The 16,682-nt window shown below is 30.0% G+C and overlaps 2 protein-coding genes across 3 annotated transcripts in view; one reads left to right on the forward strand and one right to left on the reverse strand.

Moving 5' to 3' along the window:
- The window catches only part of LOC106056962 (thyroid adenoma-associated protein homolog), a 37,614-nt gene extending 27,346 nt beyond the window's left edge, over positions 1-10,268 (reverse strand). The window contains exons 1-10 of one of the 2 annotated variants that reach the window (XM_056024826.1): positions 10,221-10,268; positions 4,862-4,958; positions 4,510-4,628; positions 3,313-3,476; positions 2,389-2,421; positions 2,178-2,226; positions 1,717-1,889; positions 1,391-1,485; positions 1,027-1,265; positions 182-247 (exon numbers count right to left, since the gene is read on the reverse strand). In XM_056024826.1, the coding sequence (XP_055880801.1) occupies positions 182-247; positions 1,027-1,265; positions 1,391-1,485; positions 1,717-1,889; positions 2,178-2,226; positions 2,389-2,421; positions 3,313-3,476; positions 4,510-4,628; positions 4,862-4,942 (1,019 nt within the window). In that variant the 5' untranslated portion in view covers positions 4,943-4,958; positions 10,221-10,268. Of the gene's footprint in view, positions 1-181; positions 248-1,026; positions 1,266-1,390; positions 1,486-1,716; positions 1,890-2,177; positions 2,227-2,388; positions 2,422-3,312; positions 3,477-4,509; positions 4,629-4,861; positions 4,959-9,947; positions 10,010-10,220 lie in introns of those variants that run through there. The other variant, XM_056024827.1, reaches the window with a different exon arrangement.
- Positions 10,269-10,595: 327 nt separating this feature from the next.
- Positions 10,596-16,682, forward strand: part of LOC106056969 (WD repeat-containing protein 81-like) — a 32,299-nt gene continuing 26,212 nt past the window's right edge. Inside the window, exons 1-8 of the mRNA XM_056024829.1 lie at positions 10,596-10,828; positions 12,288-12,466; positions 12,952-13,111; positions 13,440-14,039; positions 14,344-15,039; positions 15,481-15,663; positions 16,000-16,055; positions 16,213-16,363. Of these exons, the coding sequence (XP_055880804.1) occupies positions 10,721-10,828; positions 12,288-12,466; positions 12,952-13,111; positions 13,440-14,039; positions 14,344-15,039; positions 15,481-15,663; positions 16,000-16,055; positions 16,213-16,363 (2,133 nt within the window). The 5' untranslated portion in view covers positions 10,596-10,720. The remainder of the gene's footprint in view (positions 10,829-12,287; positions 12,467-12,951; positions 13,112-13,439; positions 14,040-14,343; positions 15,040-15,480; positions 15,664-15,999; positions 16,056-16,212; positions 16,364-16,682) is intronic.

Consider the following 16,682-nt stretch of genomic DNA (forward strand, 5'->3'; position numbering starts at 1 on the left):
TTTATTTCTGCATAAATTATTTTTAAATAAAAAATTCTTCAGAGCAAAAAAGTTATGTTTACATTAATCTTATGTCTAATAAGATTTCATCAACAGAGTTGAATTATAATTTAATTAAATTGTAAAAATAACAATTTTAATAAACAAAGTAAGAAAATTATTGCTTAAAATTAAAACTTACTGAAGCCTTGAGCTCCAGAGACTAATAGTTTTGCCAAAGAGAGATTTGCTGGCAGTGTCATTACATCTAGACAGAAGAAAATAAGTCAGACATTTACACCAAGTAAGTTGTATCTTAACTCTTTTGTAAAATAATCATGTAGATTGTCACAGTAAATGTATAACCAAAACATTATGATTCATATCAATAGCAATAACATAGCATTATAAATATTGGCCATAATTTCTGACATCTCTTGCTGCACGTTGGTTATTGAAATGAGTTAAAACATTACAAGACTATGGAACTATGAATCTGTTGATTACTACATTTATGTAATAATTCTTAACAATAACACATATGAAAATATGTTATAAAATGCTTCGTTATCTATCAAGAGTGCTCAAGTTTAAATTCCGAGTTCAACTGAGTTATGTCATCTGAGCACCTAAGAGCAGCACAAAAACCCTCTAATGGATACCCCCCCAAACATGTCCACAGAGGAGACAACAGCGTACTGTGCACACTATGGGATGAAAGTTACATTATACAAAAGCATTTTTTTTTTCAAAGTTGTTACAAATAGTTGTGTCCCAATAATAACTAATTAAAACAATTTTTTAAAACAAATTTCTTAACATAACCAGCTCTAAAATATAAAGACACCTAAAAATAAAAGTATTGGTTTCACATATCCTCACCAATAAGTAACCCTTCCTTCTTAAAATGTTAACCTATTTAATCTATCAAGTCTCAAAACAAAACAATACAATAATATTAGTAGGATTACTAAGAATCAAGAAAGAATTTTGTTTAAATCAAATACCAGCTGATAAAATAAAGAGCTCATATCTATTTATTCATACCTCTTCCCATGTTCAAGCAAATTGGGCAAAAGACAATCTAAATAAAAGTTATGCCCATCTGACATATTTGTTCTGATGGCCGTTTCTGATACCATGGCAATGTAGCCAAAAGACATAGCCAGATAAGATAAAATAGATAGGTTGTCCATGTTGAGTGATGCAGCCTGAGACTCAGTCACCCAGCTTATCTTTGCTGGTACAAGTTCTCCAAAAGCTTTAGGGAACAAAAGGGAAGCAATCTGTAAAGGAATAAAGAATAGAAAGTTATTTTAGTAACAACAGCAAAAAAATACAACAAAAAAACGCATTGGTAGTTTCACAATAATATACCATAAGCAAAGAGATGCATTCAAAATTAGCTCACTTGCTCATTGGAGGATAAACCAGATGGCACTGCTAGCTGCAGCAAGAGAACAGCATTCATTGAACAACAACATCTACAGTCCAAGAGAAATGTCTCTGTTAGGAATAGGAAATACAGGGAGAAAAGTTGGACTAAGTAAACTATTCACTATCAATAGAAATACACAAACACCATTAAGTCAAACAGCTACAAAACAAAATTTAAGTTAAAAAAAAATTATGATTGTAGAAAAACAAATCAATGATTGATTTGAAATTAAATTGTTATAAAAGTATATCACTTATTTTAATTATTATTTTTTAAAAGAAGTAAGTCACGCTTCCAACCATTGTTTAAGATTTGCAGGTCAAAATCTAGCATCGAACTCATCAAACTTGGCTCCTCCAGAAGCTGTTTGGCAATGAGTGAGACTGTCTTCTGCAGGACTAGATTGATGGTCTGTATGGTCACATGACAGTGTTGCATTGTTTGGTGCAATAGAACTATGGCCATGTCACTTCTTTAAAACAAAAAAAGAAAACAAATACCAGACAATTAAACTTCTCTTCACTTGAAGATCAAATTACAAAACATCTCAGTTCTTATTATGTATTTGTAGGTGAAAATTAGTGAATGTAGTGTACTGTAGTACAAGAGTTATTGAAATGAAAAAAAAACAGCACTCATTAGTGATAATTTAATGTACTAATAACAAACAAGACAGAACAAAAAATATTTTTATTATCATTGGAAAAAAATGCTTGTGACAATGATTTAGTGTAGACAAAATTTGCTGAGATTAACTTACTGGATTTGGGACAGAAAGAAAGTCTCTGCCTGTACCAAATACTTCAGGACTGTAAAGCACACAAATATATTGATAAGTCTTTACAATGTCATTGAGTCTAATTTTCATATCAAATATTTACCATAACACTAACAACTAAAAAGCAATACGAAATAATGACTACTATATTATATTACTCTTTCTAAAAAAAAAAAAAAAAAAAAAATCATACCTTGCATAGATATTAAATTAATACACTTTTCTCCTGAAAACAAAAAAAAAATTTTTTTAAATAAAGTGTGCACAAAAATGTCCACAAAAACATGTACAAGTAATAATGGTGATATTAGGAGTTCCAAATGACATTCCAAAAAAAACAAAACCTCACACCTAAATAGCTCTGATCTATAATTAAAAGACTTTGTTGGGAAAAAAAAGTCATAATTTTATTTTTTTGAATAAAAAAACTAAACAAATCAGAGTAGATATTGCTCCTATGAACTAAAAATAAGAAACAATCCCAAGATAATCAGATAACATAATGCTATTAGTAGTTTTGATTCAAACACAAGTTAAACACATAAAACAAGTGGGGCACAGTTTCAATCGAGCAAAACTAGTTGCTGCAACTATATTGAACACAATGAAAGAAATCAAAGGTTCTTTTCATTTTTATACTATTTTTTTCATCTTTTAAAAAAAAATGTTAATGTATATGTGAGTACAATATGCATACTCAAATGCTTTTGTAAGTTTATAAAAAGCTGTTGCTACAATTCTAGAATGAACATATTTTCACTAGGGCAGTTAGTTTATCAGATATATGCAAGACAGAAAAACATCAGAATCACAACTCAAATTTTGTCCATACAATGACCACTAATGAAACACATTGTCTGTAAATGAAAGAAAAACTTTTCTATATTTCTTTTTAAAAAAGTTTAGACATTTTTTTCTTTAGCAAATTCATCTTTCACAAAATTATCTAGTTTGTTCTACTTGATGATCTTGATTTTAAGAAACTAAATGCTAAAAAATAAAATACATTTGTTTACAAAGAACTGTAGCTATAAATCAGTTTAAACCCTTAGATCACTTACAGTATATAAAGTAGCTACAATAAGATACAGCTATAAAAAAAATGTATATATATTACCCATTTTAAAGTTTTCAAGCAGAGATCCAACAGTATCTACTAAATGTCTGACTCTCTGCAATGAGTCACAGTGAAATGTCGGAAGACTAAAATGTCTAATCAGCTCTTCACAAAGTGTAACTTCGACATAGTCACTGAATTCCCCAACAAGGTTTTGGAAAAAACTGAAGCAGAAGTCAAGTAAAAAGTGAATGAACTAAGCGTTTGACATAATTATAATATTAAAAAAGATTTTATCATAAGAGATGTATTTTTATTTGGCCTTTGTAAAAGGGTGAAAAGGTTAGCAAATTGTTAAACAATCCAACAGACTCAGAAGGAAGAAATACATCATCAAAGACAATATTACAGAGTTGTACTTCTTTTTTTTTAAATCTAGATTAGTGAAATAAATATTTTTCAATTCCTATTTTTTGTCCCAGCCAGAACCATAAGTCAAATACTCAAAACTATAAGTTAAAAAATCAAAACCACAAGTAAAAAAATATGAATAATTTATTTTGGCACATAATAGTAAGACTGGTTAGCTAAGTTGGAAAATGATGCTAATTATGCAAATGTCTTGGATTTAATCTGCATACTTGCTTAATTTCCCTCTTTTTTTTTCACAGACAAATAAATTTGAATGTTAGTTTACTAAAGAGGTATGGTGGCTGAGTGGTAAAGCACTTGGCTTCTGAACTGGAGGCTCCCAGGTTTGAATCCTGATGAAGACAGCTTTTTTATTTTTGGATCTTTAGGGCGCATGTGAGTACACCCACCTTAAATGGGTACCTGACATTAGTTTGGGAAAAGTAAAGGCATTTGGTCATTATGCTGGCTACATGAAACCCTTGTTGACAGTGGCCACAGAAACTCATGACCTTTACATCATCTGCCCTATAGATTCCAAGGTCTGTAAGGGGAACTTTTTAGTTAACTTAATTATTTGAGCATAAGAAGGAATTGTTGTTTTTTTTAAATTACATTACTTAAAATTACACATATCTTTTCACATTTTCATTTTGTGAAATTAATTAAAACTTAAAAGTATTTTCAGTTTTAAATAAATGTAATAGTCTACTAGTAGATTATTTAATGGTTATACATTTCTAATCAATAACATTTAAGAAAAAAGTGGCTAAAAGATCTGTAGTGAAGCTCTCAAAAGAGAAATTGTATTATTAAATGTATACAATGTATCAAGAAACAGCTTACCTGGCCATAAGGCGCTTGACAGGGAATTTTGAAGGACATTCCAAATAAAGTTCAACTAATTTATGAAGACAATTTTTCTTTATATTTATGTCATCTAAAGCAATAACCTCTTCAAGAATCTGAAAGATAAAGATTTAGTTCAACTGTTCACACTATCCAATATCATTGAGGCTACTATAAGAACAATAGACAAAATAAAATTTGGATTTAAGTGACATGGTTAAGAAAGAAAGAAAAAAATTGAAAAAATTAAAAAGAGCCTATTAAAAACATTTTTAAAATAACAAAGCAACAACAACAAACATTTGGTAACATGAAAAAAATAAATATGTAGTTAAAAAAGTATACCAACCTTCTTTAGATTTGACAGAAATAATTTACAATCACTTGGTGGACCAAGTGACTGGAACTTCTTTCTAATTGAATCACTCATTATTGTATCTGTTAGACTAATAATATTTTAAAAAATAATAAAAATGATATTTAAAAAAAAACATGATGATAAAACACAAACATAGCAGTTAATCAAGCATATAAATGAAAACTGATCAGGTTAATAGGTCACATAGAACATATGTAAAACAAAAAAAAAACTTTTTACAAGACAAAGTAAGTGAAATAGCATGAATTATTTCGAATCAATCATGTAATTAATTTTTAGTAGATCTAGACTAACAATAATAAATTTGTGATTCCACCCAGACAGACAGACTGAGTTGATATAAGCTTTGTAAAAACCCTGATGGAAAATATGGGTCAAGATATTGAGTTTTGTTTTGTAAAATGTTTTACATGTTTCGGATGTTCCTTTAGAGTTGAAGATAGTTTACTTCCTAGTCCAAACCTCCCGCAGGACGACGGGGGATGGGAGCGGGCAGGGTTTGAACCCTTGACCATCGATAAATCCGAACGACAGTCCAGCGCGCAAACCGCACGACCAGGCAGCCATCTTGAGTTTATAGTTAGACTGAATAGTTTCAAAGAGCTTGATATTTAGATATTTAGAAAGACTTCAAAAAAGAATCGAAGGTTAAGAAGGCTCATAGAAAAGAGTCAATAATTATGTAACTATCCAGAAAAGTCTTTTTAGAAGACTATATAAGGAAAGGAAAGCTATGTATCAAGGTCTTTGTTCAGTGGTCATTTTTATTGATAGTAGTTTTTGATCATCAGTATCTTCACTGTGCTTCATTTATTATTAGTATGTTATTAAAGTTATTATTCTATTGGTAGGCATACATGTGATTTATGTTTAATGTACATTTGTTCATCACTGGTGAAATTGTTTTATTGAATTATTTATATTAAACTCAAGAAAAATATATTCTGCACAGTGTTTCTTCTGTGTGTTTAAATAGACACAAAAGAGGCAATGACAACACATGAATTAAAAAAAAAAAGAAAACAATCAAAATTTAATTAGTGGTAATTAATTAATTTTGGCTAATAAAAAGGGAGATAAATATTGCAGCATTGAATAATTGAAAGACAGAGTAATAAATGTGTTTTTTTTTCTTTATTATATATAATAATGATAGCTTTGTTATATAAACTTTTTAAAAAGTTTTTTTTTGTTGCTTGTTTTAGTTTATTATATATATATATATATATATGCAAACATAAAAATTGCAGCAGAAGGGTTTAACCTGTTCATTAGACTATTAGATGTAAATGACTAGAACCGGTCTATATAGTATATAAGTATAGATATAGATCTAGATCTATTACTATTAGTCTTATTAGACTATGTCACTATAAACTATTAATTAATATTATAGATCTAGATTAGTTAGCTTTACTAAACTCAGTCTTTACTACTTTAGTCACTCTAGAGAAGTAGATCATAGATTTAGCATTATTTTGTATAGAGTAAAAAAAAAATAGACCTAGACTCTATTAATATAGTCTAAGCCACTCTAACTCTAAGTAGTAAGTTAATTACTAAATAGTCTAAGTCTAACTGAGTCTTAAGTCTTAGTCTAAGCCTGAAGTCTGGCTGGGAGTGGAAGCTAAACAGACTAAACTTAAACTGTCTAGAGACTATAGAGTTAAGGATGTTACCAAAATTTTGAAAAATTTTAATTTTTTTTTTTATTAATTAATATCTCATTAAAGCACTTGATAAGAGCTTTCTAATGATATATACACTATTTTTGTAGGACCTACGGTTTAAAAAATATGATTTTTTAAAAAATGCGTTTTGGCTTAACATTAAGGTCAATGGAATGTTGTGACAAAAGTTTTCTACTTATATACTAACAGAATATATATCAAATTAAAGTTAAAGCTTAGAGTGTGCATAAAATTAATATCTATTTATTGTAAATAAATCCTTTTATGTTTTAATTATTTTTTTAAATAACTCTCCCTTCAATTTTTAGACTTAAATACTTCAACAAAAAAAATATTATGTTTTTATTTCAAATAGAAGAGAAGTTATGATTTTTGGTTTAAATTGATTTTTTGTCCTTCTTTATCTTTGTATTTTTGGTTTCTGATTTTGACATTCTGTTATTAAAGCATGTAAATCTTTCTTACTATTTAATATTTTTAATTCAAATTTTAAGACATTTTAAACATGTTCTTTATAGCATTATATGACATCAATCTTTAATTTTAAACTATTTTTATTACTTTTAGAATCAGAATTTTAGTGCATGAACAATTTTTTGTTATTAAAGTTTAAATAAGTCAGTCATTACTTTGATGTTTGATAAGACCCAATAATTAAAAAAAGTGCCAATAATTACATGTAAACATTATTAGTTGGAATTAAGAGGGCAAAATAATGTTTCAAAATTTAAATGTGACCTTGGCACATTTTCATAAATAAATAGTTTTATAAACTTGAAATTGAAATATATATACAAAGCGCTGGTGGCACTGGTAATATTTCAGTATTTTTAAAGTATTTACATTTAAAACATTATAAGGTCCTTAAAAACAACATCGCATGCTAACGAGAGTTTGGAAATATATTCTTCTGCTAAGCTATTATCATCTTCCTCTTTCCAATATGCCACAACATATTTTTAAGGATCTATCTTCCTAAGTAAATGACAGGTCCATTGTCATGCCATGTATTACATATGTCTGCCAGATGCTTTGCCAGCAAGTAAATCATATATTTGGTCTACAGATGTATCAGTCATCTCATCTCTGTCTCCATAGTTTTTAGTTCAGTTTTGCATCTACTTGCAATAGTGTCCAGGGGGTGAAGATTGCATTTCAGCTCATTCAAAGGTTTCTGCCATATATCACACACTATTCTTATTGTTGGATAGTTGACTGCTGCTCGATCACTCATTGTGTTGGAGATGTTTTTAATTATTGTCTCTCTACATGATTCATAATCTAGCTTCTTGCAGTCAGCATAGAGGTGTGCTAAGTTATCAACTGTGGAAGTAATATGCTGCTCATAATCTTCTGCTGTCCCACCATTTAACGCATCCAGTGCAAAAACATAACCAATCATTTTTCGTAGTAATGTGAATGGCATTGTGTAGTGGCATCAAATCCAAGGGTTAAATTTTGTGTTGACATTGCTACTTCTGCTGCCTGATATTGTCCAATCACACCAAATTCCCTCTCCATTTCCTCTGCAGAACTCCTCTGAGGTAGAGAGCCAGCTGTGATTCCCATAAGCTTATTATAGTAGGAATGTAACCTGTTGAAACTTCACTATCTATAGCCTCATAAACAAGAAGGCGCATTGCACAGCTGTAACTTTTTTTTTGTTTTTCTTGGCAATGAGTCATTTTTCTTCATTACATTTTTCCTCTAAAAGTAAATAGTCATGTTCAAGTTGTTAAATTCTTTCATTCTTCTCTTCCAGTTGTTTTAGTAGATATGAAGTCTCTTTGGATTTGCTCAACCAATCTCTATTTTTTTTGTCTTTCTCTATTATATAAGCTTTTCATTTTTAAATAAACATCTTTTCCAGATAGTATCTTTGCATTTTCAATTTTTGCCTTCCTGAGTAGAGTAAGGGCCTCTAAGTATATTCTATATTCTCTCTATATAACACTCTAAGTTAGGTAAATGTTTTACTTTGGTTTTATAGCCAGCAATATTTTTTTTTGCATTGTTCTTTATCTTTAACTGTGACAAATAAGAAATTCTTTTTTTTTAATTTCTTCTTCCTAGGAGTACATTCCTCTTGTCTCAAGTTATAATTCTGTTTATCCTCAGTATCATAAATAATTGATTCAGATGAAAAACCAAAAGAATCAGTAACAGTTTCTTTAGATTGTTGTCCACTTATAATAGGCTCATCAGGTTTGGCATCAGTTGAACTTCAGTTGATAAAGTAGAAGCTTGTTCAGAGTTCAACAGTTGGTTTATTTGTCAGTGTTGGGTCTGGAACAGTTGTAGTTGGTACATGAGAAAATACGGTTAGCGAAAATACTTTACTACATAGAGTAGTTTATGCTATTCGGACACCTATAGTAGGCTATAGGCCCAAATTTGAAAGTTTGACTTTGACAGTGCATTATTTTACAATGGTTCGACATAGAAAAGAAAATGAAGTATCAAAATCTTCTTTAGTTAAAGGAGAATAAGGATGACTACTTATATTTGTACCCCTAACCTATATTTGTTATTTTATTATATTTAAGGTCAAAGAGGCTGTGTGTTTTCATTTAATTCTGACAAATTTGACCCACATTATTTGATTCCGGACATCATAATTTATTTCGGACAGTCTCTATATTTAGGCATCAATAAACTCAGATTTTAATTCTATATTAACATTAACTAAATTTTAAGATCCCCATGCATAGCCCCTCACATGAAATCATTAAGATGTTTCCAAATGATGCATAAATACGAACACAAAAAATAAAAATATGAACACACTTATTCTACCAAAATTAGGTCACTGGGATACTGACTTCTGTACCGACTTTTAGACTTATTTTATGTTTGCATGATTAGATGTGTGTTGAATGTTTGTGTTTTTTGTTTATTAATTTAATACATTTCTAATACAGATGATCTTTTGTAGTATAGTACAGGTTAGGATAGAAGTCATTCTTGCCTAACTGAATTCTCTATATAAATCTAGATCTATCTAGTAGGTCTAGATCTAAGCATTTAACTTCATTCAATGTACCAATCTCACTCCAAACATTTGCCCATTTATTCTCTATTAAAAAAAACAACAACAAATGAACAAATATAATAATATAAGATCATTAACATTGATGTCCAAAACTGGCTGTCCGAAATAAATTTTGGTAAGAAAATCGTAATTTAATTCGGACACCCTATTAATTTTTTTTTTTGTATGGAATCAAACAACTTGGCTTATAAATCAAATAAATCAGCTCGAAAAACAGAATAAATATTGCCGGGCTCATTAGTATAGACTTAGTCAATCAAAAAATATAGTCGTAACCCTAGGACTAGGAAGAGGAACTCATACTCATACTTACTAGATCTAGATCTAATACTACTCATAACAGAATTAGAATGTTTAAGTTTATGTCATTTATGATTATCAGTTTATGTTTTATAATAAATAATATTTTTTTTATTGTTTATGATAGACGTCATAGTAAAGAAAGTCTACATTACTTTCAGATTATTATTATAATAAATTTATTTTTAAATAATTCTAGACATATAATCTAGATCTAGTGTCTAATATCTTTTTTGTTGAATTTTACTAGATATAGACTAGATATTTCTAGTAATAGTAGACCTACGCATGGTGGCAGTGTTTTTTTTTTCTAAGTCTAAGGATAATTCAAAATAAACCAGGAAACTTAGAATTTGTAAGTCAAATCAAGGCCTGTTGAGCTCTAACTCACTTTTGAATTGGACTACGTTACTAGAATAGATTTAGATCTATCATCTAGATCATAGATGTATCTAGAATATCAGTTAATAGTAGTTATATATCTAATTTCAGATCCTTCTTTGGATAATATTTAAAATAAATGCGGATTTAGGTTGAGTAGTTTTGCTAAGAAAAATATATTTAATATTAGATTTGGCTCTTGATTCTTTTAAAATGAAAGATCAAATGTAGTGTGTGTTCTTTTGAAAATTAAGTTTTACTTTAGTCTAGGTTACTCCCACTGGAACATTCTACTTCCGTCAACAAACAATTTGATTCGCATCCTAGCTAAGCATTTCGTTCGAGATAGAGACCTAGTATGATAAATAAAGGTTCTTTCTACAAAGACGTTATTTGTCATATGCCATGTATGACCCACATAAACCACCCAATATCATCAAGAATATTAACGAGGAGCTGCTTATTCCTAATAAACTTTGTCAGCCTATTTCATCCGATAGATCAGTGTGCATTGTAAGCAATGGCCCGAATGGGAAATGAGTCTAAAATAATGATAATTTAATCATAAATTCATATATATATATTAAATATATATATATAGATTCTAATATTATATTAATATGATATTTCATATCATAATCTTAATAAAATTAAATAGTTTATCTAGGCCTAGAACTTTAGTACTTTTAGTCACTAGACTGGATCTCGATGAGTCTAGAATCTAGAATTCTAGATGTAGACTAGATTCTAGATAATAATAATACTCATTAATTAATAAATAGTACTGATAGAATAGATATAGATCTAGATATATTTATTATTTTGACAACTTATGATAATCATAGTCATAGGTCTTAATTATAATCTATATTTTTGAAGGTACTGTGGTACTTTTGATAGTGCTAGATCTAGAATGTCTAGAACTATTCTATGATGATCTATGCCTCTATGCCATGACTCATGTAGACCTAGTCTTAGTTGTCCTAGGGCTAGTTTCGTAAATTTTCTAGACTATAGACTAGTTAAAATGTTAGGTGTAGAATCTAGACCTATCTAGTATACATCAATCTAGATCTAAAATATTTCTAAATTCTATAAAAGTATATTTAAACAAATAACTTGTCTTTATGTCATGTTATTATTTTTATTAGGGTCATATTTTGTAAGAATAATTATCTTCCTATTACTAAAGTCTTAAAGTCAATATATATTTATTTGATAATTTAAATGGCTTACTAGACTATATTTAACTTCTGAACTACAAAATCTAGATTTTCTTATAAAAGAATTTTGCTTTGCTGTAGTGAGGGCATGCATCTCCTCGAAGGATCATTTTTCCAATCAGGAAGTTTTGAAATTGGACAATACACTCTGTATGTATGATTTTTTTTTTTTTACTCAGAGTACTACGTTAGCTTGGAAATGTCACCCAGAGATGAAAGAATTCCTAAGGACATTCTTTATGCCAAGCTTGTGGAGGGATTCAGACTCAACGGCCGCCCAAGTTATGTCTACAAGTGAGATCTGAGGGAATAGAAGCATCAATGAAAGTATGTGGGAGGAAATCATGCAAGATTTGCTCATCATGGGGGCAGACTGTGTGCTGGTACAAAACAGAAAGGAAAAGAAATGAAGTGGATTTAGACAAAAGATGAAAAAGAAAGCGGCCTTACAGATACCCCTTGCATGAGCTGTGGCAAACTTTGCAGTTCAAGAATCGTCTTGTTTAGTTCTGCCCAGACTTAAAAAATGAAATCAGTGATTTATCTGGGCACATCCATTGCCTTTTGAGATAGAAGGAGCCATATTTTAAGTTACCTGTTGTAAAAGTGCTTTAGTTTTGTAACATTGACTTTGAAAACTCATTTCATTTAAATTTGCAAGAGAATATATATATATATATATATATATATATATATATATATATATATATATATATATATATATGTTGAATTTTCTTCTCATTTTTTAGGTGAATGAAGAATGGCTCAGAAATATACAGAGAGGTCAGATTATTGCTGTTTCTGGTGCAGACTCAATTGAAACATGTTTGGCAGAGAGATATCTTTCTCGATCATGTGACAAGATACCAACCCCATGGGTTAGGATTACAGTAAAAACTATTCTGAAGTCAGATGAGCTTTATGAAAGGTTAGATGTTGAAGCTCAAATTATACAATACTGGTATATTTGTTACTTAATATTTGAGAATTTTGATAACTGTGTATGTAATTTTTTTGTCCCTTTAGCTGCTTGCAATTTAAATGCTAGTGTTAGAATAAACAAAACACAAAAGTTTTCTAAATATCTTTGCATCTTATATTATAAATTATCAATGTTTTGTTTTTTTTAAAGAAGATAATAATATCCCAAATGTTTGTGCTAATCTAGTTGTGGATGTTAATTAGAGACTTAAAACTTAATTGGTCTCCTGACATACATATATATTTATAATAAGCGTTTATAAATTTAAGATTTGTAATGGAATTGACTTTAAAAGGCTAAAATAAAATATTTGGTAGGAAAAAAAACATTCATACAAAACAAAGACAAGCTCATAAAATTTAATTATTTTTGCTTACTTTCAACAAAATAACCCTATTTATTTATTTATAAATGTTTTTTTTTTTTTAAAGTTTACCTGGCCAATGTCTACAAAAGCAGTGGGCATGCGGCAGTCTGTATGAGTTCATGTCTCATATAACTAAAGAAAATATGACCAACTTATGGATACAAGCTCAGAGTACGTTAACTAATGGAGCTCAGTTTTATTCATCAAAAAAAGAAAGTTTAACAGTAAGTAAGTTTTTATGAGGAATAAAGATTCAGTGTCCTTTTGAAATACTTTTTTTGCTATCAACAAAAATGTTATGTGGCCAGAACAAAGATTTAAAAGATCTCCACCAGCAAATGTCATTCTTAAGTACTTAGTAAATATTATAGCATTTATTGGATCTTGTTCTTACCCACAACTACATTTGGTATATATATAGCTGTCTTGATCCATTTCAAATATTTGGGGTTTGTATTGAAGAAAAAACATAGTATCGATTGTAAATCCATGATATTATGACATTAAGTTTATTATTTGCATAGATTATTTAAATTATGTTTGTCTCTTTAGTTTACAGAGTTAGTGAGAAAACTTCTCCGAAGACTGAACCCATTAGTGTACATCAACCTCCAGCCATCTCTTGACACAGACATTTCAAGATCAACTACCAGCAGCATTTGCTCCGCAGACTCTATTTGCACAGGCAGCAGCAGTAGACCAGGCAGCTTTTACACTGTAACAGATGCCCCCTTATGCCATGGCATTGTTCCTGTTCATGCAGTTATTGAGACAGAGCATTGCTTCTTTGTCATTCAGCCCTATTACCAGTTTGTCCTACGCAACGCCATCAGTTATAGCCCGTCCATACTTGACACATGCCATGCCAAGCCACTGTTTATATTTTATCAGCTGCTTCATGTGATGCAGTCCTTGCACAATCATGGTCTTCGAATGGGAGATATACGACTCAGTGATATTGTTATGGACAAAAATATGTGGTTGCGTGTCACCTGTCCAAGGATTTCTAATCTTAAAGCTGTCAATACCAACTTGTCCAGTCCAGATTCTCTTTCAGGGTCATTATATTTAACTGCCAATTCACCTGATGCTAGTCACAAATTACATTTTTTATCTCTCTTCAATGAGAATTATACTTCATCATATCAACAGGTAACATGCCTTATAAACCTGTATTTTTATTTTCATTAAATGTATAAATTAAATTTATTAACCAAAGTCATATCAAAGTTTTGGGAAAAAAAATGTTTTTGATATTGTTAAAACATACCATGTAATGGTTTGTTTATTTGAAATAGTTTTCAATAAACTATGTTTGTCTTTAAACATTAGTTTTTTAAAAGAATGAAAAAAAGAAAGAAAATAAAAAAGGATAGTATATTGTTTCAGATATTTTTCTAAAGACCTTTCTATTGATATAGAAATTTATTGCGGTTTTTTTTTGTTTTTTTTTAAGAGTCCCAATGGAACAACAAATCAAGAAAAAATGTTTCAAGCAGCCTGTGATTTTATGAAAGCCCAGCAGTATAAAAATTTTGAAATCACGATGTTAGACTCTATAGTTGAGGCCTGGGTTCATCGTCAGATCAACAACTTTCAATACTTGATGATTCTGAACCATCTAGCTGGAAGACAAATGGGTGACCCCAATAACCATCCAGTACTTCCGTGGGTTTTGGATTTTTCTTCACCAGATTCAGGTTATAGGGATCTCAAAAAGTCAAAGTTTAGGCTAAATAAAGGTGACAATCAACTTGATTTTACTTACTCAGGGATGGGAGAGTTCTCAGAAACTATGGCACATGTTCCTCATCATGTGAGTGATATTCTTTCAGATATTACGTATTATGTTTATAAAGCGAGACGCACATCTAAAAGTATTCTCTGTGCTCATGTGCGATCAAAATGGGTTCCCCATGAATACCCACTGAGTATGCAACGTTTGCAAGATTGGACTCCAGATGAATGCATCCCAGAATTCTTCACAGACCCAACCATTTTTGACTCTATTCATGAAGATCTTCCAGACTTAGAGATTCCCCCATGGAGCAAAAATGCATTAGACTTTGTCATCCGACATTTAGCAGCCCTGGAATGTGATTATGTCAGTACCAACCTTCATCATTGGATTGATCTAACTTTTGGTTATAAGGTACAGACACAGCTTTTCATTCAAGATGGTTTAAACATAGATTATTGTACAAGAGCATATAATCTATAAATACTTTTTTTTTTAATCTAGTTGTTGTTTTCTGGGACATGGGCATTCTGTGCAAGAGAAAAATAAATGCAGATCTTGCTTCAAACTTGCATTAGCTCAATTAAACAATTTAGGTTTACAGTTTGTCTGGAGTGAACTAGTTACTAGCATTAAAAATAACAAAGAAATTTCTTAACTGTTTCATATAGGTGGCATGAGTGTTTAAAGTGGAGTCGCACAAAAGTATTTCTAAAATGTAGACTTTTCTTAAATGTATAATATATATAGAGTAGCACTCTAGCATGGTAGGAATACATACTTTTAATACTTGCTTGACCTAGTAATTATTAAGTCTACATTTGACACCATATATTTTTTTTTATATAAAACTAGCTTAGTGGAACTGCTGCTGTGAAAGCTAAGAATGTTCATCTCCACCTGGTGGATCAACACACTTACCTTATTCCCTATGGAGCTATGCAACTTTTCGCACAACCCCACCCCCAGAGAGAACCTCAGAAAACTGCAACAGCCTCCATGGTGCCTCAGATTACTAGAGTTTTACTCAATTCTCAAGTTAGTTGAGTTTTTGTTTTATATATATTTCTCTTGAAAAGATGACATTAAAAAAATCTCAAAAGTCACTTAGTAATTCTATACTTAAAGAATTATTTTTTTTTTAAAATTTTTAGTAAAGAATATTTTGATCACTTGTGCAGTTCCTTCTATGTTAAAAAGTCTCTTTTTAGAAGAAATTCATTCTGTTTTTTTTTTATAGTATAAATGAGTCAAATCCAAGAGCTAGGCTTGGAGATTTTTTTCTCTTGAACATTGAATTTTCTGAATTTATGAAACAAAACTGACTTTTTTATTACTTTAAGTAATATTTATTTCATTATTTTTTTTAATAAGCTACTAACATATGGATTACCAGAAGTGCAAAAAGACTCTCAAGGATCTGAATTGAGGTAAGTATTATAGAAAAAATGACTGGCTTATTACTTTGTTAATGAAATTAGTTACATTAAGCGATAGTTTATCAATATTGTGAATTTTGGTAAATGTGTAACTTTTCTTATAACATATTTGTAATTGCTGGGTGATTTATTTTTGGCTTGTTGCTAGTGAAATGTCAGAGGCTGGGAGAATCAACCAGGCAACAATTCATTTGCCTAGAAACTATAACCCAACCACTGAACTAGAGCAATGTGAAACCCTGCAGGAATTTAAAGCCAAGGCCCTGCACTCGACAAGAACACATTTCCCAGCACCCAAGGTTTCAATTTTATTTTTAACTTTACTTAGCAATGGACTGTATTTTAAAGGCATTACAAATGTGCCCTCCTCAACCTCAGTAAAATGTGTTGCTATGGTGAATTCTGCTATGTAAAGTATGTTAAAATTGTCTTTTTTGTGGACTTTTTGAAAAGCACATTTTGATTGTTCAGCTAAAGACATGCACAAAATAAAAAAAGAAAGACTTCCTATCATTTCTTTCATAAGTTTGATTATTTCTATTTCAGGTAAATCTAATTTAACATATAAAACTATTAATTTGGTCAACATGTATATCTTTACCACTGTATTTTATATAT

This window comes from Biomphalaria glabrata, chromosome 3 (assembly GCF_947242115.1).
Source record: "Biomphalaria glabrata chromosome 3, xgBioGlab47.1, whole genome shotgun sequence".
Taxonomy (NCBI): Eukaryota; Metazoa; Mollusca; class Gastropoda; family Planorbidae; genus Biomphalaria; species Biomphalaria glabrata.